At 37.4% G+C, this 22907-nt stretch overlaps 1 protein-coding gene and 1 non-coding gene across 3 annotated transcripts; one reads left to right on the top strand and one right to left on the bottom strand.

The window, feature by feature from the left end:
* Positions 1–6096: 6096 nt before the first annotated feature.
* LOC148545249 (small nucleolar RNA R71) lies at positions 6097–6200 on the top strand. Its single transcript, XR_015901882.1, has one exon. It is a non-coding gene; the product is annotated as a small nucleolar RNA R71 (small nucleolar RNA).
* An 8222-nt stretch (positions 6201–14422) lies between these two features.
* On the bottom strand, positions 14423–19939 carry LOC107618855 (E3 ubiquitin protein ligase DRIP2). 2 transcript variants are annotated; one of them, XR_015899851.1, is made up of 8 exons: positions 19324–19857; positions 18489–18588; positions 17543–17822; positions 16936–17438; positions 16718–16768; positions 15603–16038; positions 15126–15539; positions 14423–15038 (listed from the first exon to the last, which is right to left on the bottom strand). XR_015899851.1 is itself a non-coding variant. In XM_016321029.3 (7 exons), the coding sequence occupies exons 1-7, from the start codon at positions 19445–19447 to the stop codon at positions 14683–14685; spliced, it is 1305 nt and encodes a 434-aa protein (XP_016176515.1). In that variant the 5' UTR covers positions 19448–19939; the 3' UTR covers positions 14423–14682. The 2 variants fall into 2 exon arrangements, 1 of the variants encoding a protein (XP_016176515.1); XM_016321029.3 differs by lacking the exon at positions 15126–15539 and having other exon boundaries at positions 14423–14856; positions 15966–16038; positions 19324–19939.
* Positions 19940–22907: the final 2968 nt, after the last annotated feature.

Raw genomic sequence — 22907 nt, 5'->3', positions numbered from 1 at the left:
CGTGGGCTCTAACGTGGCCACTCATGAGTGTTTGCCAACATTGGTGACAATGTTAAGTGTCACTAACGTTGGCTCAACTTCCCTTCTCCACGTTAGAGTGCACGTTAACTTAGTTAACATGACTCTTAACGTGGCCAATGATGGCTTTGAGAGTGTTATTGGCAATCACTTTTCTCATTAACCTTGCAAGTTACCTCCCTTTCCTTGCTTCCTTTGGTCCTGAAATCAAGCAACAGAGTGCGTCAAAGTTCTAGTCCAAGTCATGGGTAATGCAGCATACAATTTGTCACTAAATTCATGCAAAATCCTCATGAAATAATGTAAAATGCACAATGTATGCTTGAATCAAGGTGTAGGTGAATATCTACCCAAAACTAGCTTATTTCCTAAAGAAATGCATGAAACTACCCTAAAAATAGTAAAGAAAAGGTCAGTGAAACTGGCCAAGATGCCCTGGCATCACAACACCAAACTTAAAGCTTGCTTGTCCCTAAGCAAGTACTGGAACAGGAGAATGATGAATGGAATATCTAGAGGAATGAGTCATTCTTGTGGAAGTCATGTTACTGATTTTATGGTGGTTTCATACATAGCAACTTAGGTTCATTCCATTACTGGCTTTCAGACTTTTATCATGTCCCTAAACACTTACTTTGTTTACATCCCATGAGACTTTTATTCATTGATCCTTTTATTGTTATTTCAAGGTTTATTTGTGTTATTTAGGCTAAGTGCTCTGTAAGGGGGCAACTCTTTAAGATAAGCTTTCAGCCAACACTCCCGAACCAGTTGGTTCAAGGTGCTAGGTGTTGAAGCACCCCTAAGGACTTACTCCCTCAAGTCTCTCCCCCATACATACACACCACAGGCATATAGTTCATTTATTTTCTTTTCTTGAGACCTTGGTGTCCAGTACCTCTTTGGGTTACTAAATGTTCTGTAGTGAGGGTTACTCTTGATAATGGATTTTCAGCTGATAATCTCGGGTTAGTTAACCCAAGTTACCAAGTGATAAAGCACCCCTGAGAGCTTATTCATCCAAGTAGATCCCTCACACAGGAGCACCACAGACACTTGTCTCAAGGTCCAAACCATTGGTGCCTAGCCTTATTGCTTACTCTTTTTCTTTTGTTTTTTTCACTTCCATTGTTCTTTCCCTTTTCTCTTATTAGGATCTTGTTATTAACTTAGTCTCATGGGTATATCCAAAGTCAAGTATTCAGGATAGATAGTTGTCCTCCTAGCCTTGTGGTTGAACCAACTTAGCTAACTTATGACTACCCCAAAGATTCATGAATGCACTTCCACATTATGAACTCTACTCTGGTCCTTTAAAAACATAAACATTCTCTTCTTCATTTGATTCAAAGGGACAAGCTTAGAAGAAAGTAAAGTAAGGATGCAGTGACATAAAGACTAGTGCACATAGACTTTCTTCAATACCAAAAACTTAAAAGACATAATTGAAAAAGGTTTAAACATAACATGGAAGCAAGTTCTATTTCATACAAGATCTTCCTTATTTAAAACATAGAGAAAGATGGAACAAAGAAGGAACTCCACCACCTTTTACTATTGTGGATGTCCATGCTCTTTTCCTTGCTTGTCCTCCTTGTTTCTTCTTGCATTTCCTCGCATCCTTGCCAATCTTGCTTGCTTCCAATCCTCAAGTGCCTTCCTCACTGACTCATGACTCTCTTCCACCCTTTGTCTTTCCTTTCGTGCTAATTCATCCTTCATTTCGTCATACTTGGCTATTCCTGGATGCAATATTGGCAGCTGTCCCACTAAGTAACCGAGCCTGGCTTGAGTGTTTATATGATGTCCTGTTTCGCTCATGTAAACTCCTTCTGCGAATGCCCTTTGCTCGTCCAATAGTTCTGCCTGTTCTATTTGCTTCGATGCATCTCATGTATGTGCGCCCCTTGATGTGCTTAGATGTTGATTAGCCTCTGGGTGGATTCTTGTTGCTCATTTTGCCTTTGTTCCATCCTGTTGAATGTTTTTCCCCATTGTTGTCCTTGACTTAGTTGTTGTTCCATCATTTGCCTTTGCCACTCACCTTGCTGAGTCATCCATCTTGAAAGTGTTTCCTCTTGCTGCCCCAAAATCTGTAGTTGAAGCTCTTTCTGTGCTCCTTGGCTTTCCAAATATTATCTAGACAAGCCATCAATGGCCTCCTGCAATTGGTGCATGTCCAAGGTCTGTTGTGCTTGACCCTCTAAGACTTGTCCTTCCACTACTTGAGGGGCTGTTTTCTTCCTTTGCTTCCGCTGAGGCAGAGGGGATGCTGCAGCTTTCATCCTTCGTACAGTTATTGGGATGCCTTCCTTTATCCACATGGGGTTCTCATCTTCAAAAACTATCCCAGCTTTCTTGCATATTTGGTAAATAGTGCTGGGGGTGACCTAACGTTCCTCTTGAGTCGCTTTTCTCTACCATCTTTCTAATACCTTCAGCTATGAGTTCATGAACCTTGATTTCTCCTCCCTTCAGTATACAGTGCACCATTGTGGCTCTCTTGACATTCATCTCTGAGTTGTTTGCAGCTGGGAGAATAGACCTTCTCACTAGCTCAAACCACCCCTTGGCTTCAGGAGTGAGATATGTTCTCTTGATGAACTTTGGGTTATTTCCCGCACCTCTTTCCCAGTCAGCTCCTGGTACACAAATATCTTGCAGAATCTGGTCATAATTGGGGTTGTCCAATCTTGAGTGATAGCTTTCTTCTTCAAATTGTATAGACCGTAGCTTCAATGCCCTCATGACACTCATGGGACCAAAGTCCACCATCTTTCCTCTCACAAAGCTTGTGTAAGACTCATCCTTCTTATCATATCGAACCGCATTTGCATAAAATTCTCTTATGAGATTTGCATTCACCTTAATGACCGGGTCAGTGAGGAGTTCCCATCTTCTCCTTTCTATCTTCTCTGTAATTTTGGGGCACTCAGTCTTTGTAACTTGAAATTCCAGCTCATAAATGATTTCCTTATCAACCATCCACCCGTATTGCAATGCATGATGCAAGCTTCTAAATCTCCTTTCATCATATGGGTGTTCTTCCATGGGTTCCTTTCCCTTCCTTCTTTTAGAACCCGAAGACGCCATGAATGATAGTTAATATGTGAAGGTGGTAAGGTTGTGGAAACTTTTGGTTGTTTAGGGTTTTATGGCAATGAAGAGAGTGAAGGGAGGAATGTTTGTAATCGGATAGAGGGTGTCTTGTACCAAAAGGAAGAGTGGTGAAGGGTGTGTGATGACAATGAAGGGTGGTACGGACAAGGGTCGTTTATATAGAGAAGTTGTGAGAGAATGGAGGGTGTAGATTGATGAAGTGGTCACTTGATGGACGGTTGGGGTTATGCATGGCTAGAAGACAAGGATCATCACTTTATGATGGGGATTGCTCGGTCTTCTAGGGGTGCCATTTTTTCAATGTTGCATGGCAACATTTTCCGATGTATTCCCTTTTTAGAACAAGTGTGTAGCCCCTCCTTTTGTGGTGTCCGAACCTTCTTTGTTTGGTTGTCCAATCTATCCCTTTTTATGCTCCTTTTCTTTTCCTATAAAGACAAACTAAGAAAAGTAAGAAAAGATATTAAAATGACCATATGAACTTTACGGCTAATATTAATAAAAGGGAAGAAAGGATTTGATTTTTTTATTTATGAATTCCAACTAACTAACTAACTATTGGTGGGTCCTTATATGCATCTTGGTGGCACCATGGGGTGACACCAAACTTAGTTTGAAGCAATGTGATGAAAAATTTTGTTCAAAGCTCCCAAGACTAGCATGCATCTTGGTTTGCTTTGAACACCAAACTTGTTCTTCACTATATACTACATGATAAAGGTTTCACCAAGTGTTTATCAAGTTTGGGTTGAAATTCATAAACATTGATTTATTCATTATTTTAAAAACATATAAAACATGGGTTGCCTCCTATGAAGCGCTTCTTTAGCGTCACTAGCTTGACGTTTTTCCTTCATCAGAGTGGTTGGTAGTGCTTAAAGTCCTCCCCTCTTGATGTGGACTTATATCCATTGGTTGGATCAATGATCTCCACATGTTCCAGGGAAAGAACTCTGTTGATAGTGAAGACCTTGGGTAACTGAGATGGTACAGTGGGGAGATTAGGGGGAATATCTGGGAAGTAAGCTGAGACAACTCTATCCCCTAGAGAGAAATCTTCTGTAGGGATTTTCTTGTTCCTCCACCTCCTTGGTACCTTCTTCTTTGTTTCTTTTGATGTTGCCTTCCCCTTGGTGACCTCTTTTTCTAAAGGAGTTATGGTGCTGTCTTCACCTGCCTCTAGAGGTTTAGGTTCCTCCAACTTTTCCTTGAGCTGTGGCAATTGCTGTTTTCCTTGTTTATCTATTAAGGGGATCTCAGAATGAACTGGTTGTGCTTCAGTGCTTGTTTCCTCCTTCAGTGTCTCATTATCATTTGTGCTTAGTTCCTTGTCCTCTTGATCTGTTTCTTGTGAGAGTTTGAAAACATTGAAGCTGAGTCATTCATCATGGATTCTCAATATTAGCTCCCCTTTCTCTACATCGATAAGTGCTCTGGCCGTAGCTAGGAATGGTCTTCCCAATATGATTGGATGAGTGTGACTCTCTTCCATGTCCAGGATGACAAAGTCTGTTGGGAGAAAGTATTTCCCAACTTTTAGCAACACATTTTCCACCACTCCTATTGCTTGCTTTTGAGTTTTGTCAGCCAGTCTGATGATTACATCTGTGGGTATTATCTCATTGATCTGCAGCCTCTTTGCCAGGGATAAGGGTAGTAAGTTGATGCTGGCCCCTAAATCACATAGTGCTCTATCGAACATAGTTTCACCTATGGCACAAGGGATGTGAAAACTCCCTGGATCTCTTCCTTTTGTAGGCAACTCATGTTGAATAAGGGCACTACATTCCTTGTTCATCACTATAGTCTGGCCTTCTTTGAGTGAGCTTTTCCAGGGAAGAAGTTCCTTCATATACTTGATGAATGCAGGCATTTGTTGAATTGCCTTGATGAATGGTATGTTCACATGCAGAGATGCAAACAAGTCTAGGAACCTTGAGTATATTCTTTTTCCCACAGCACCATTGAGCAGTTGAGGGAAGGGTGCATAGAGCTTCAGCAGCTCTTGTTGTGAGATTTCTGGTTCTTGGCGATCTCTATCCTCCTCCTTTGTTGAGTTGTCTTCAGGTTGTTTGCAAAGTTTGCCTTGCCTGTCTTCAGTCTCTTGATCACTCGCAGTGACCATTTTGCAATCTTCCCATCTTACTTTCTTTGCTTCTCTTTTGGGGTTTTTCTCCGTGTCACTTGGGAAGCTATCAGTAGGTTTGGGAATCTTCTCAGCTAAATATCCCACCTGAAATTCCAGCTTCCTGATGGTCTCTCCCTGGTTCTTAATATTGGCTCGCACCTCCTCTTTGAACACTTTATTTTCTTGAATCTCTTGGCATATTCCTTCAAGTAGGGCTTCAATCTTAGAGAGCTTGTCATCAATTGATGAGTGATTCGGAGCAGATGTGCTATTTTGGTTTTGATAGGTGTGTGGAGAAGTGTTGTTGTGGGGGTGTTGAGATGTCCTCTGTGTGAATTGCTGGTGAGCTGCATTGTTGTTGGAGTTGTAACGTCTCTGGTCTTGGTTTTGATCTTGCTCACTTTCTCCATCCAGGGTTATAGGTCTTGGAGTATGGATCATAGTTTTTCCTTGGTGAATTCCCAATGTAGTTGGCTTGCTCCTGACTCCCCTCTGCTTCTTCATTCACTCCTTCTTGGGTTGTTGTTGAAGTGGAGATTGCTGCTACTTGGTTCATCTCCATCTTCTTGGTGAGGTCAGCCAGCTGCTGGGTAATGAGCTTGTTTTGGGCCAACAGAGCATCTACATTATTTAGCTCCATTACTCCTCTTGTGTTCCCTCTTTCGGAAGCATAGAAGTAGTCGTTCTCTGCTACTGTTTCAATAACATCTATGGCTTCCTCAATAGTCTTCTTCTTGTTCAAAGATCCTCCGGATGAATGGTCTACGGCCTTCTTTGACTCATAAGAGAGTCCTTCATAGAAAATGTGCAGCTGCACCCATTCGTTGAACATGTCAGGTGGACACCTCCTTGTTAAGTCCTTGAACCTCTCCCATGCTTCATATAGAGTCTCACCATCTTGTTGCCTGAAAGTTTGGACCTCAGCTCTCAGCCTATTGATTCGTTGAGGAGGGTAAAATCTTGCTAAAAGTTTGTTCACCACGTCTTCCCAAGTTGTCAAGCTTTCCCTTGGGAAGGATTCCAGCCACTTGGCTACTTTGTCCCTAAGTGAGAATGGAAATAGGAGCAGTGTATAGGCATCAGGGTGAACACCATTAGACTTCACTGTGTCACATATTCTCAGGAAGGTGGTCAAATGTTGATTGGGGTCTTCTTGAACACCTCCTCCAAACGAGCAGTTGTTCTGAACAAGGGTGATGAGCTGTGGTTTAAGTTCAAAGCTGTTGGCATGGATTGTTGGCTTTTGGATGCTACTTCCACAATTGCCTGGGTTTGGATTGATGTAAGAGCCCAAAACTCTTCTATCCTCCCCAGCATGATTTGCTCTACCTCCTCCTCCATGGTTGTGATCCTCTTCTTCATGATGGTTTTCCATGTTGTCTTCCATGTTTGTTTCAAAGAATTCCTCTTCTTCCTCAGCACCAACCACTTTCTTTCCTCTTGCCTCCCTCCTTAATCTAAGGAAGGTCCTCTCAGGTTCAGAATCGAAGGAAGTTGAAGCCCCGCTTCTTCTCCCTGTCATACAACCATCAAGTGCAAGCAAGAAAAGATAGGTGCAGAAAGTATTTGTGTCAGAATTACTGTTAGTTGTGGGTGATGCAATATATCAAACAGTTACTGGGTTGGCAAACAGAATTGAAAATAACAAAGTAAAACAAAAGAGTAGAGGCGGAAGGGAAGAAGTTTAACGAAAACAAAAAGTAAATCACTCAAACAGAAAATGAAATTCACAAAAATAAAAATGCTCAATCTAGTGATCTTCCAATTTAATCATTGTTAATGCACAATCAATCCCCGGCAGCGGCGCCATAAACTTGATGCACGGAAAACTTGTCTCTCAACAAATCTCCTTTCGGCAACTGTACCAAATTTGTCGTCAAGTAAAAACTCACAATAGAGTGAGGTCGAATCCCACAGGGATTGATTGATCAAGCAACTTTAATTAGAAGAATGTTCCAGTTGAGTAAATCCAGAATTTGGGTTGATAGTTACAGAAAATAAAATGGCGGAAATGTAAATAACAGAAAAGTAAATGCTAGAATTAAAGGACTGGAAGTAAATGACTGAATATAAATTGCAGAATTGTAAATGGGAATGGGGGATTTGCTCATAAAAGTAAATGGCAGAAATTAAAGAGAATGGGTAAGATCAGAGATGGGGAGTTCATTGGGCTTAGGAGATGTTGCAATTGTCCGGATCAAGTTCATTTTTATCTCTTCCTCAATCAATGCACTCATTGATCTCCTTGGCAATCTTAAGTGATTGAATTACAATTTCTTGCAATTCAATCTCTCAAATCTTGATCAATAGCCAATTCCTTGGTCAATTGCTCATGAGAAGAGATGAAGTATGGTCACTGATTATACCACATGCATTTCCCAAATCAAGTATTGAGAGGGTTATAGTCACATACCCATCCAAACCCAATTTGGTCCAGCATGAGAAAGCATTTCTAGCTTGATCTCTTCATTCCTCTTTCAAGGTTCAAAAGAGATCCAAGTTTGAATAGCTTCTCTTCCAAGATAACTACACAATGGGATGAAGATCGAAAGCTTTCAAGTAAAATCAAGAGAAAAGATAGAAGAAGAATAATGAAAATTAGTATTGATCCATCAAATTACAACAGAGCTCCCTAACCCAATGAAAGGGGTTTAGTTGTTCATAGCTCTTGAAAATGAAAATAAAGATGGAGAATACATCATAGAACTAGAAATTGCAGAGAAAGTAAAATACAGAGAGTAATTCTCTTTTTCCAACTTTCCGAACTCCCTTTTACAATTCAAATGTACTCTTATATATACTACTCATCTCAGCTTCTAGTTTGCTCTTCAAGTCTTGGGCCTTTGGATCTTGAGTTTGAAGCAGTTCTTTTCTTCATTTGGGCTTGGCTTTACTTGCAGAGAGAAAGTGCTAAGTGGGCAGAGACTTTAGCTCAGGGCGTTAGGGGTGTTAACATTTAGTGAAAGTATAAGTTCGAGAACGTTAGTGACACTTAACATTTTCACTAACGTTCCAATGTACCCCTATGCCTCACGTTAGAGCCCACGTTAACTAGGTTAACGTGGCTTCTAACGTGGCCTTGCCAAACTTCGAGAACGTTAGTGACACTCAACATTGTCACTAACGTTCCAGTGTGCCCCTATTTGCTTCACGTAAAAGCCCACGTTAACTAGGTTAACGTGGCTTCTAACGTGGCCTTGCCAAACTTCGAGAACATTAGTGACACTCAACATTGTCACTAACGTTCCAATGTGCCCCTAGATCTCATGTTAGAGTCCACGTTAAATAGGTTAACGTGGCTTCTAACGTGGCCATTCTTAGCCATCCCAACGTTAGTGACAATGTTGAGTGTCACTAACGTTGGCTCATCATTCATTCCTCATCGTTAGCTTCCACGTTAACTAAGTTAACGTGGAAGTTAACGTGGCTCCTTGGGGGGTTGTGTGGTTGCTTCCAACGTTAGTGACAATGTTGAGAGTCACTAACGTTGTCGACAACTCTCACTTCTCATGTTAGCTCCCACGTTAACCAAGTTAACGTGGGAGTTAACGTGGTGTGTTGCATCCTTAGGCCAACGTTAGTGACAATGTTGAATGTCACTAACGTTGGCTTTTCTTCCCCCTTTAACGTTAGAGGCCACGTTAACTAGGTTAACGTGGGCTCTAACGTGGCCACTCATGAGTGTTTGCCAACGTTAGTGACAACGTTAAGTGTCACTAACGTTGGCTCAACTTCCCTTCTCCACGTTAGAGTGCACGTTAACTTAGTTAACGTGACTCTTAACGTGGGCAATGATGGCTTTGAGAGTGTTATTGGCAATCACTTTTCTCATTAACCTTGCAAGTTACCTCCCTTTCCTTGCTTCCTTTGGTCCTGAAATCAAGCAACAGAGTGCATCAAAGTTCTAGTCCAAGTCATGGGTAATGCAGCATACAATTTGTCACTAAATTCATGCAAAATCCTCATGAAATAATGTAAAATGCACAATGTATGCTTGAATCAAGGTGTAGGTGAATATCTACCCAAAACTAGCTTATTTCCTAAAGAAATGCATGAAACTACCCTAAAAATAGTAAAGAAAAGGTCAGTGAAACTGACCAAGATGCCCTGGCATCAGAGTCTCACCATCTTGTTGCCTGAAAGTTTGGACCTCAGCTCTCAGCCTATTGATTCGTTGAGGAGGGTAAAATCTTGCTAAGAATTTGTTAACCACATCTTCCCAGGTTGTCAAGCTCTCCTTCGAGAAAGACTCCAGCCACTTGGCTGCCTTATCCTTGAGTGAGAATGGAAATAAGAGCAGTCTATAGGCGTCAGGATGAACACCATTAGACTTCACTGTGTCACATATTCTCAGGAAGGTGGTTAGATGTTGATTGGGGTCTTCTTGGACACTTCCTCCGAACGAACAGTTGTTCTGAACAAGGGTGATGAGCTGTGGTTTTAGTTCAAAATTGTTGGCATGGATGGTTGGCTTTTGAATGCTACTTCCACAGTTTCCTGGGTTTGGATTGATGTAAGAGCCTAAAACTCTTCTATCCTCCCCAGCATGATTTGCTCGACCTCCTCCGCCATGGTTGTGAGCCTCTTCTTCATGATGGTTTTCCATGTTGTCTTCCATGTTTGGTTCAAAGTATTCCTCCTCTTCCTCGGCACCAACTACTCTTTTTCCTCTTGCTTCCCTCCTTAATCTAAAGAAGGTCCTCTCAGGTTCAGAATCAAAGGAAGTTGAAGCCCCGCTTCTTCTCCCTGTCATACAACCAACAAGTACAAGCAAGGAAAATAGATGCAGAAAGTATTTCTATCAGAATGACTGTTAGTGTGAGTGATGCAATATATCAAACAGTTAGTGGGTTAGTGAAATGAATGGTAAATAACTAAAAACGAAAAAGTAGGGGGAAGGGAAGAAATTAACTAAAACTGAAAGTAAATTACTCAAATAGAAAATTAAATCAAACAAAACAAAAATGCTCAATCTAGTTATCTTCCAATTTAATCATTGTTGATGCACAATCAATCACCGGCAACGGCGCCATAAACTTGATGCACGGAAAACTTGTCTCATAACAAATTTCCTTCGGCAAGTGTACCGAATTTGTCGTCAAGTAAAAACTCACAATAGAGTGAGGTCGAATCCCACAGGGATTGATTGATCAAGCAACTTTAATTAGAGGAATGTTCTAGTTGAGCGAATCAGAATTTGGGTTGAGAATTGCAGAAAATTAAATGGCGGGAAAGTAAATAACAGAAAAGTAAATGCTAGAAATAAAGAGCTGAATGTAGATGACGGAAAGTAAATTGCAGAATCTTAAATGGGAATGGGGTAATTTCTTATAAAAGTAAATGACATAAATTAAAGAGAATGGGTAAGATCAGAAATGGGGAGTTCATTGGGCTCAGGAGGTGTTGCATTCTCCGGATCAATTTCATTTTCATCTCTTCCTCAATCAATGCACTCATTAATCTCATTGGCAATCTTAAGTGATCGAATTACGATTCCTTGTAATTCAATCTCTCAAATCTTGATCAATAGCCAAATCCTTGGTCAATTGCTCATGAGAAGAGATAAAGTATGGTCACTGATTATACCACATGCATTTTCCAAATCAAGTGTTGAGAGGATTATAGTCACAATTTGCTCCAGCATGAGAAAGTATTTCTAGCATGATCTCTTCATTCCTCTTTCAAGGTTCAGAAGAGATCCAAGTTTGAATAGCTTATTTTCCAAGATAACTACCCAATTGGATGAAGATCGAAAGCTTTCAAGTAAAATCAAGAGAAAAGATAGAAGAAGAATAATGAAAACTAGTATTGATCCATCAAATTACAACAGAGCTCCCTAACCCAATGAAAGGGGTTTAGTTGTTCATAGCTCTGGAAAATGAAAATAAAGATGGAGAATACATGATGAAACTAGAAGTGCAGAGAAAGTAAAATAGCGAGAGTAGTTCTATGCCAAGAGGCTCCCTATATTTTCCAACTCCCTTTTTAATTCAAAGCTACTCCTATATATACTACTCTTCTGATCTTCTAGTTAGCTCTTCAAGTCTTGGGTATGGGCCTTTGGATCTTGAGTTTGAAGAAGTTATCTTCTTCATTGGGCTTGGCTTTACTTGCATAGAGAAAGTGTGAAGTGGGCAGAGACTTTAGCTCAGAACGTTAGTGGTATTAACGTTCAGTGAAAATATGGATTCGAGAATGTTAGTGACAATCACCTTTTTCACTAACGTTCCTCACCCAAGTAAGAGCCACGTTAACCTCAACGTTAGTGGCACAAACGTTGCCTCTTTGTCCTTCGCACACGTTATTGGGACTTACCTTTCCCAATAACATTGAGAAGCCTCCACCTTCCCTACGTTAGAGTCCACGTTAACTTAGTTAACGTGGCTCCTTAACGTAGGCTTGCCAACCTTCGAGAACGTTAGTGACACTTACCTTTGTCACTAACGTTCCAATGTGCCCCTAGCTCCCACGTTAGAGTCCACATTAACTAGGTTAACGTGGCCTTTAACGTGGCTGTGCTAGCCATCTCCAACGTTAGTGACAAAGGTGAATGTCACTAACGTTGGCTCATCATCTCTCCTCCTCACGTTAGCTTCCACGTTAACTAAGTTAACGTGGCTCATTGTGGCTTGTGTGGGCTCCTTCCAACGTTAGTGACAATGTTAGGTGTCACTAACGTTGGCGATCACCTTCCTTCTTCACGTTAGCTTCCACGTTAACTAGGTTAACGTGGGAGTTAACGTGGCTTATTGGGGCTTGTGTGGGTTAATCCCAACGTTAGTGACAATGTTTGGTGTCACTAACGTTGTCGATCACCTACTTTCTTCACGTTAGCTTCCACGTTAACTAGGTTAACGTGGAAGTTAACGTGGCTTATTGTGACTTGGCCAACGTTAGTGACAAAGTTGAATGTCACTAACGTTGGCTTCCCCTTTACTTCTTAACGTTAGAGGCCACGTTAACTAAGTTAACGTGGCTCTTAACATGGCCACTTATGAGCTTGGTCTAACGTTAGTGACAAAGGTAAGTGTCACTAACGTTGGCTCCATTTCCTTTCCTCCACGTTAGAGTTCACGTTAACTTAGTTAACGTGACTCTTAACGTGGGCAATGATGGCTTCGAGAGCGTTATTGGCAATTACTTTTCTCATTAACTTTGCAAGTTACTCCCATTCCACGTTAGGAGTTACGTTAATTAGATTAACGTGGCTGCTAATGTGGTTCTTCCTTGCTTCCTTTGTCCTGAAATCAAGCACTAGAGTGCATCAAAGTTCTAGTCCAAGTCATGGGAAATACAACATCCAATTTGTCATTAAATTCATGCAAAATCCTCATGAAATCATGTAAAGTGCACAATGTATGCTTGAATCAAGATGTAAGTGAATATCTACCCAAAACTAGCTTATTTTCTAAGGAAATGCATGAAACTACCCTAAAAATAGTAAAAAAAAGGTTAGTGAAATTGGCCAAAATGCCCTGGCATCAGTCGGGGGTTCTCATTTCGTATACATCTCTTGTTTTTCAGATGCAGGTCCAGGTGCTCAACAGTGAGTTACGGTTTGTCTGAAAAACAGCGAAGACCTTGTATTTTTCTGCTTTATATTTTGTTTAGGATCTCTCCATCTTTATATTGAAAAACTTATATTATGTATTAACCTCTTTTGGAACTTGCCTATAGAGGCTTTATGTATATTTTGTAGAAATAGGACCTAACGTTGTCAAATTGCTTTTATATTGTACCCTAACCGGTCTAAACTTCGCGGGTCACGACTAGTGGCTAATTATTTATGTTATATATCTATATTTTGTTTTATCTTATTCTTCTTGACAAAATTATCTTTATATCGTTTCAGTTCACACTTTACCTTCTTTTTGTCGATACGTGAGCGCTACGATTTCGCGATTTTATTTTTACTCGTTTTTAGGCTTCTCGATTAATATTCCTTTTAATATACTTATAAACTATGTATTAAAAATCCACCTTGAGAGTCGTACCACCTTATTATCGTTTACTTATGACTCGAGTATAAGGATTTGAATATTAGGGTGTTACACTCCATGCGAGCTCGCGACGGCTGGCGGTACGCTGGTTGGAGCTGCGACGACGGTTTTTTTCCATGTGAGGAGGGGGAGTTGATGGAGATGTAGGGAAAGTATGGAAGGAGAAGGAATTTGGGCAATTTGGTTTGATATTGCATTGGGCCAAATTTTAACTTCTGAAGCCCAACATCAGAAGGTGATGGATGACACAATGACTTCAAGCCCAATTTTAAGAATTTCAGTTCTTTTGGTCTATTTTCAAATTTCTCCAACAATTATATTTTTTTGGTTTTGGATTGAACAAAGATTTTTTCAATAGGATCTTGGTGGTTTTTTTTTTTTTGCAATAGAATAGGAATAAGATAGAAAATATTATTTTAGAATTAATTAATTTTTATTATTAATTGTAATACACGTTTACAAATTTAATTAGGAGTTATATTTTTCCACAACCTTGAGGACAAGGTTGTTTTGAAGGATAGGATAATGATAGGATTAGTATTGGACCTATAATCCAATTAAAGAATGGTACTATAAATAAGAATATGATATAATAATGTGAGATATGCATGATGTAATAGAAACTCTACTTTTTTTTCTCTACCCTAATTCTAAGGATTTCTCTTATGTTCTTTATTCTTTGATAAAAATTCGTATCAGTCAATTATCGTAAATAGCTTTATTGATTTTTTTCTTGAGTTTAATTTATCAAAAGTGTAAATTTTCAGGAGCTTATTTATCATTTTATTCTAAAAAAATACGTTATTAATAGTCTTTTGAGAAGAAAAGAAGAAATAAAATAGTACTTATAGGCACACTTCAGCGAGTCTTGAATAAATTTTTTTTATGTTTAAGAAGTGTAAAGTCACCCCCGTTTTTTTATACTAGTGATGGCTGATTTGTTCTGTGTATGTACTATGATTTTTTTTTTTTTTTTGGGGTGTTGTGGCCAAATGCCATTTAAAGAAGCATCCCTAAAACTTGGCATTGTTAAATGTGTCGTATAAATCAAATTTCCCCGTTACACCTATATCTTCTTTCTTTCTTTCTTAATAACGAATCTCGTGTTAATGTCTATGAGGAGAAAGACATCAATAGGTCAATAAGAAGCAAGAAATCGTGAATTTGTCTCAATCCTTATAATATCTCTCATGATCCTTATAATACAATATAATAGACAACATGAACTTGGAGGGTACACATTTTCAGGTCACGATGAAAACCAAAATCAAACAGATACATCGCATGGTATTTTAATCAATGGAACAAATACCTTGGCGGAAATATCAGTGAGAATGCCATAACAAAAAGGTTGAGTTTGCATGTAAATTGGTGGAGACAAAATTACATAAAAACAGAATAGGGGATGGACTTGTTTCAAGGTGGCAAGGCCTTTCGACAATATGATAAAACCATAACAAAATCCTTGGCTGATGATCCTACAGATGCTGGTATCTTTTTTGACGTTGATGCTGTTCTGAACCACAAATCTACAAGGTTGTGTAGTTGCAGAGATGGCAGCACTGGTTGACCCCGGCACATTATTTCTACCTGTAAATAGTAGCAGTACGTGAAAAGAATTAGCACTAATAATGCACCTACCATTTCTTGCTTATTTCAACTTGAATAGATTCACAATTTTTTTTTGGGGGGAATGAAAACTCCTTAGAGATAAATTTTTATGTAATATTAGAGTATCAGTAAGGCTTTACACTACATCCAATCAAGTGATGCTACTTATACAAAAACAATTAATTTTCAAACCCAATAACCAAAAAAGACCATTTTAATCTGCGTGGAACCAGTTAGTTAAATATGACGTAAGAGTACTTGATAGTTAATAAAGAGAAATACTAGAGGGCCAGCAGAATATGTTTTTGGCCAGCAGTTACCCAGCAATGTTTAAAAATGTGGGCTAAAAATATGTTATTGAATTGTTAGATTAAAAAAATTGGGATGACGACTAAAAGTGCTGACCAAAAGCAATATATTTTGCTGGCGCTTGAGTTTTTCTCGTTAATAAAAACTAAACCAAATTTGTTTATTATATAATGTAACACAATTTTCAAATTGAAACACCAGCAAATGATAAGGCAATTGAAGTTCACATAGAACATTGGCGATAATAGGGAACCTTAACATCACAAAATCCGAGAGACTCATCAGCAAACAAAAATAATTCAAATTGTAGACCAATACATGGAAACTTGAGCCGTGTTTTCAGCTGATAAGGACTCATTGAGTAACTTCAAATTTTAGAAAGAAAAGAGAAGGGGGGGGGGGGGGGGGGAGGACACAGTAATTGTGTATTCTTACAGTTTGCTATTTGGAAAATACTAATTTTAATACAGTTAGAAATTGGCTGCCAGATGTTTTAGTATTTAATAGTTGCACTCATGTCTTGTGAAGTATCATACATCTAATATAGCATACAATTAATGGGGAGAGGATATTGCCACTCCTACTTTTTATAATGTCACTCCATAGATAACGTTTTCGATAGCACTTTTGCATGAATGTAAAAGCCGGAGTGTCATTATCAAAATAGGAATTACTCATTGAGTAACAACTTTAGTGAGAGAAAGAAACAGAAAACATTAGAGAGATAGAGATTATGCTGGCCAGTGTTAGTTCTTAGTGATATATAATGAACAACTAACCTCTGCTTCACTGGCAAGATTAAGTTTCTTCACAAGGTACTTTTGAATAAACGAAACAGGCACAGTGCCATCCCTGTGATGAGGTCAGCAACAAAAAGAAGCATGCAGTTATGACCAACTTATCCTTATTATATAAAAAAAAATATAGAAAAGAAAATTACATGAGAAAGGAAAGAGGAAAAAGAGCAAGTAGCAATAGAAGGATGCACAAAACTCAACACAAATCAAATGATTCAATATGGAGGTCAATTTCTCCTATGTTAAAAAATGTGACTCAGACACTTTGCATCTACCGTCAAGTATTAACTTGGCAGAACCAAACAATGATCATCAATGTGCTGTTTTCAGAAATATGGTTGCTCTTGGAACTGATCCAAAACTAATTTCCAGAATTGGGAGATTAATTTTCACTATTTTCTGCCTGAACACCACATAATCCTATTATGCATCATACTGAAATTTTCCTGAAAAAAATGAAGTGGAATTCTTTTCCCTTCTCTTCTGTACTTGAATCTTCTGCAGATTATGAAATCATGCAAAAAAATATCAAATATAGACCAGTTTTCAATATTTAATATTTTATTTACAGTTTGCCTAATTTGAACACAACAACATATGAAATTATAGTATTCTCAATATGCAGGCCAAAGTTGTACTTACTCATTTACAACTAGGAACATACTTCATTTAAAAAGGAGAAAAGCAAAAATAAAAATCAGATAAGCAGAAAGTTTAAGTGTCAGAATAGTTACTTTATTCTTAAGTAACATGCTGAGACCTGTGGCAACGGAACATCTCCTTTCCTGAAAAATGACAAAAATTTTATTGAGTTCAAAAGAAACATTAATAATAGATGGGCAATCTGATGCACAAGCACTCCGCATTAACGCAAAGTCTAAGTAAGGGCTGCACCCAAAGATCAACAATAGATGACTACCATGAATTTCTTATGCAGAAAAATTAAACTTACTGGTCCTCTGAAGCAACTAATGAAAACCAAATAGGGGTGTTCTTTCTGTTGCAGTATCCCCTTGTTGCATCTAGCATGACTTGGGCTGAGGTAGACCCCTCAGTCGGCGCAACCTTTTTCTGACCAGAAGGCCGCAACCTTCTTCGCTTCACTGGTCCCGAAGGCACGCTGTTGCCATCCTTGCCATCACCAAATTTTGCTTTGTGTCCATTATCCTTACTCTTAGATTTTGGAATGCTTATTTCATTCTGACCTGAAGCAGGTAGCTCGGCTTTGTTTGTGATTTCAGACATATCTCGTGCATCATGTGCAGTAGTTGGAGAGTCCGATTTGGCAGGGGGAACTGCTTGTGAATTTGACCTGGAGGACTTTGTTCTGTTGGCGGCTTCGACAAGGCAGTTTAACGGTGTCCAGAGATCAGCCTTACCTTCTGTAAGTTCTACACTGTTCTCCGTGCTTTCGCTGGACTTGTTCTTCTTAGAAGGCTCGGGCGTTGACAAATCCTACAACAATGAATTAATTGTTGGATTCATTAGTCCAAGTGCCGCAACAATGCACATCTAACTCATCTTGTGAAGCAAAATTCGATGAATCAAGTAAGACTTACCATGTTATCTCCACCATTTGTTTCTTCCTTTTTTATGGATTCTTCAAGAATAAAACTGCACCCACGTAATGCAGCAGCCTTTCTTGACACAGTTTTTGTCCTCTTTCCTGTAAGGCCTGTTTGTGCCGAAACTTTCGGAGCTACCAACGATGAAAGTGATCTTTCCTTCCTCTTTGCAGGTGGGGATACTGAAGGCAAAACTTCTGGTTCCTTGATCTTGGTCTTCCTTTTCTTATAAGGAAATATTTTAGCCCTTATGTCTTGTAAATTATGGTCTGCCCTGCATACAATTAACAGGAACCTGTGAATACAAGACATGGAATTTCTAAGTCCTATAAAACATATTATGCATACAATCCCTTATCCCTTATAAGAATAAATTATCCTAAGCTAATATGATTTGAGACAAGGAAGACATTGTCCTTATATAAACATCAGGTTTCAGCAAGGATCAAAGCTGCAGAGTCCAGAATAAATCAACATATAAGATGCAAGCAATCTTGATGCAAATTCTTAGCTATTGGCAATATGTACACAATCTCAATGCAAAATCTAAGCTCTTGGCACTATTTACAGAATCTCGATGCAATGCAATAGCAGGTGATACTACTTTCACTAAACAATATTCTTTGCCAAAATTCAAATAATTATCGGTAATAAAGCTTAAGGTAGATGCCAAAAAGAAAATGTTATGAACAACATTTCTGAAAGTAGGGAAAATATAGTAATAATATATATGTAGCTGCATGTTTCTTGTTTTAGAGATGAGAAAGAGGAGGTGGGGAGGAAGACGAAGCAGAATAACCAAAACAAAAAAACAAACAAACAAATATAAATATGCCGCCGGACATTAGAGCCTTATCTTTGTTCTCTTGGATTCTATACAAAGAAGTAATAAACCATACAAATTGCGAAAGAAAGTTAGCAGTCGGAGACAACAAGTAACCTGAGTTTTTCCACCGGAAGGCAGCCTAGATCAATGTTGCACACAGGACAGCAATCCACCTCCTCATCCGAGAGCTTCTCATATATACACTTCCTACAAACTGTTGCAAGGTTCATTGTTTAATGCATTGTAAACACTCTTGAAATCATCAAAAAAATAATCTAACAGATACACAACAAGACATGTATATAATAAGTATTGTCAGAATAATAATATAACGCAGTTCAGGAACTGTTCAAGTGTATAGTGAACATAATATATTATGAAATTCCACTGCATCTACACTTGCTGTAGAAACACTTGATACAATACAAGAGCAAGCAAAAGAAATTAAAAAGGACCAAAACTGAAGCAAGAGAATTGATTAAATTAATATCCGTATAAAATCATAGAAATCCAAATAATCAATAGAGCACAAAGAAGGAAATTATGTGTTAGATTTCTATCTCTTGGTAGCGTAAGGTATCTGCTGCCATCACTGCAACAAAACATGAGTTAATTTAACGTTCTCATCGTGTCATGTCATAATAATAATAACAGCAAACAAATAGTCGCAAATCAGTAATATAAACCATGATGTGTATATATATAATTAAAAGCATATAGTAATTAATTTTTTGACAAGAAGATACTATGCTGTGAAGGAACCCAGATCATGAAAATCAGGAATCAGAAGGTAAGTACATTGAAAGAAGCGGAAACCCAAATCGCGAAAACGCATCGAATCGAATTGAAGATAAGACGGATCAAGAAGAAGAAGTGAAGTAAGCGAGAGAAGGAAGTAATAGGAAAAGGGGGATAAATAATAATAAGAATAGAGAATGAAATTACATACATGTGTGCAGGCAGAGAGAGATAGTGGTGGCATCTTTGAGGAGGTTATTGCAAAGAGGGCATGTCATGCATGCTCTTAGCGTGTCTCTCTTCACTTTCACGACCTTGTTGGTGTTCGTCACCATGTCGTTAATTATAGCTTCTCCCAAACGCAATCAAACATATACACCAACAATAATAACAGGATAGTAATAATAATAACAATAGTAAGTTCGTAACACAGCACAACGCCACGCAGCAGAAGAATGTGTGTGCGGTTGTGAGTTTTCCGAGTGGACGTACAACAACGAAGAAGAGGCAGAGAGAGGGTGGTGGATCTGGAGAACAGAATTAACGTTGGGTTTGGAGAGGTGAAGGCGGCACCGTTCAGGTTCAGGTGTTGGTTTTAGAATTTAGAACCAAGACAAAAAAGAGATAGAGAGAGGCAGCATGAAGCGAAGTGAAGAGAAGAGAAAAAAATAAAAAATTAAAGAGAAGCCAGACAAGTTTAAGGCTTAACACAAACACAACACAACGCAACACAAGGCGAGATGTTAGTTTAGATAGATGGATGGATGTACTAACCCCTCTTTGTACGCGTGCGTCGTCTTCTTCTTCTTGTGTTGACATTTGACTTTACTAGCTGAGTCATGCTGCCATGCACATATATTGATCAAGGAGTACGCTGCACTTCACAATCAAAACGTTAATTTTTTTAGCCATGCTTAGCTTGGTCCTCATATTACAAATGCATCTCAGTTTTTATTTTTTAATAATACTAGAGGGAGTGGATCCTTGTTCAGTGAAAAAAAAAATTGGATAGTGTTCAGTGTAGAATCTCATATTTTATTGTACTCTCTCCTATTTAATTTGGATCCCATTTATAAAATTAAAGGTGAATCACACTTTATTCTCTCAAATGTTAAAAAAAATAGAAAAAATCAATTTCCTACTAGATGCACAAGCATTTTATTATATAAGTAAAAATTTAAATGTAATTATTTTTTATATAAAGTTGATATATAAAAATTGTCAAATAATTTAATATATTTAATTAAATTATTATTTAATAATTTTTATTTATAAATTTTATGTGAAGACAATCGCACATAAATTTTTATCTCTTATATAACTATTGTATAATTAAAATATAATTTTTTTTTCATGTTTACTTTATAAATAATATATTTTTAGATGCCTAGTATAAATATAAAAGTTTTTTTAAGGTCTTGATCGTATAACACTTGTATAAAAAAGTTATTCACCTAATATTATAGGTTTGTCTATTTAATTATTTCTAATATTATATTCGACTGGTTATTTTGATTTATAACATATTAATTATTATAAAAATATTATATACATATTAAAAATTAATTATTAAATTAATTAACATATATTTATGTTATTGATTTTTATTATATATCTAAATATTTTTGTCAACTAAATTTAATTAAATTGGCTCAAATCTAACAAAAATTATCCTCATAAAATGTGCGTAAATCACATAATTTTTTATCCTTTTCCAATATATCTTCTTCTACTTTTTTCCTTCATATTTTATCTTTTTTTTCTTTCTTCCAACATATTTTTCTTCTTCTTTTTTATGTTTGATTATTGTATAATTTTTCTGTATTTTCTTATGTTTTTTATTTTAAAAATTAAAAATTTTATCTAAAGAAATTTGTTTTAAAGTTGAATTGTATAATTCTAAGTCCTAAATAACAAATTATCTTACAATATGATGTAAAAATAAATTTAAATTTTGTATTTATTGTGGTAAAATTTATGTATTTTGTATAACACATTTGGTGTTATTTCTATTATATCATTTGTGTTTTATATAAAAAATTTTGATATCATTCATCATCATCATTATTTTTTGTATTTTATTTTTTTATTTTTTTCCTTCATAAATTTTTAAAATACATAAACAAAATAAGAAGATAAATAAGAACAAAAAAAAATATCAAAAAAAGAAGAAAATAGGATTGATAACAAAGACGAGGATGATGATGATAAAGAATGAGTAGAAGGAAAAATAAAGAAGAGAAAGAATCTAATAAAAAAAGAAAAAAGAATGAGAAAGACAAAGAAAAAAAAAGAGAATAAAATAACTAATGACACCAAAAAAAAGCATATATATGTATCATAATTTGGTTGAATTTGATTATATAAAAAGTTTAGTTATTTAGAATTATCGTATATATAAATACATATATAATTTAACTTATTTTTAATAAATATTTTATATTTTAATATGTATCTTATATTAATATCTGATTTTAATAATTAATTTTAATGTATACCTAATATAATTATATTCATTATTATTTTGTTAATATGATGCACCTGTCAATTATGTTTATATTTGTAATAATACGTTAACGTGATATGTCATGTCATCAACCAACGTTATGTTATATATCATGAAATATATTATAATTTTAAAACTAAAATTTATACCATTTAAAATTTCAGACAATAGTATAAAGTATACATATAACTCAGAGGACCAAATTTTATTCCAATATATTTTTTCAATGAAATTTTAATAATATGGTTGGATACATCTTAAATTTAATAGAAATATGCATGTGTCAAAATTCTGTTCCTAAAAGAAAATATTTTGAGATGATAATTTAAATAAGGTGAGACTAATAGAGCAATCTATATTTATTCTAAATGACTTGTGCGGATTCAAAATATTTGGTTTTGCTATGTATCATATTGTTATAGCCGTTGGAGAATATGGCCGAGAAATTTTGAGAGGAAGAAATTAATAGTTGCATGACATATGTGGCTCAAGAATTTGAATATGGAAAAGACGGTGGTGATTTGGCCAGAAATGGAGAATTATGTGTATTATCTTATGGTGGATGTCAATGATGCAAGGTCAACACGCAGGAGGCGTGTTATCTACTATACGTTGGAGGCGTGAAAAAACGTGGCGCGACGTTATTAGTTGGAGCTGGAATCACGCCGGGGGCGTGTTGACTCAGCACAGGAGGGCGAGATTACGTGGCAGAGCGTGACTGGAGGACTCAGGTAGCACGTGGGGATGTGATGAGTCAGCACGGGGGATGTGATGACATGGCTATAGCACGTGGTGGGCGTGCTAACATGTGGCAAAGCTTGATTGGCTGAGGCAGGCAGCACGTGGGGGGTGTGGTGAGTGCTCTCCTCTATATACAGGCAGAGCTCAACTGCATTTTCATTTTGAGTAAGAGTGTGTGAGTGTCCTTTGAGTGTTCTGTGAGTGTTGGTAGTGCAATGGAGGGTACCGCGAATTTGGTGGTGTATCGCAACGGTGAGATAATACGTAATACTCATGAGAGAGTGAGGTTTGTCTGCCAGAATTTGTTTTCGTTTGTGGTTCCATGCACCATGACGTTAATGGAGTTTTAGAACGGTCTCTGTCAAAGCATGGAGAACGGTACATTAATGAGAGTGAGCAGAATTTTGTACCGGAATCCAGTTGTAGTTTTTGGTGGTCTAATACAATTTGATACCATGCCAATCACTGACGAAGGGAGTATGTAGAATATGTTTCAAATTTACTGGCAGACTCAGATGCGATAGCCACAGATTGAGCTGTATGTTGAG

The sequence above is a fragment of the Arachis ipaensis genome, chromosome B9, assembly GCF_059453495.1.
Source record: "Arachis ipaensis isolate K30076 ecotype BB chromosome B9, ASM5945349v1, whole genome shotgun sequence".
Taxonomy (NCBI): Eukaryota; Viridiplantae; Streptophyta; class Magnoliopsida; order Fabales; family Fabaceae; genus Arachis; species Arachis ipaensis.
The sequence above is the reverse complement of the archived record's forward strand: the minus strand, read 5'-3'. Positions and strand labels throughout refer to the sequence as shown.

Bases quoted from the DNA above. Each gene is read 5' to 3' on its own strand.
- LOC107618855 (XM_016321029.3), bottom strand. From the start codon at position 19,447: ATGGTGACGAACACCAACAAGGTCGTGAAAGTGAAGAGAGACACGCTA. The intron at 17,823-18,488 runs GTTACTTGTTGT...AATTGTATGCAG, and splicing joins CTTCCGGTGGAAAAACTCAG to GGCAGACCATAATTTACAAG. The intron at 16,769-16,935 runs GTAAGTTTAATT...GTCATTTTTCAG, and splicing joins TTAGTTGCTTCAGAGGACCA to GAAAGGAGATGTTCCGTTGC.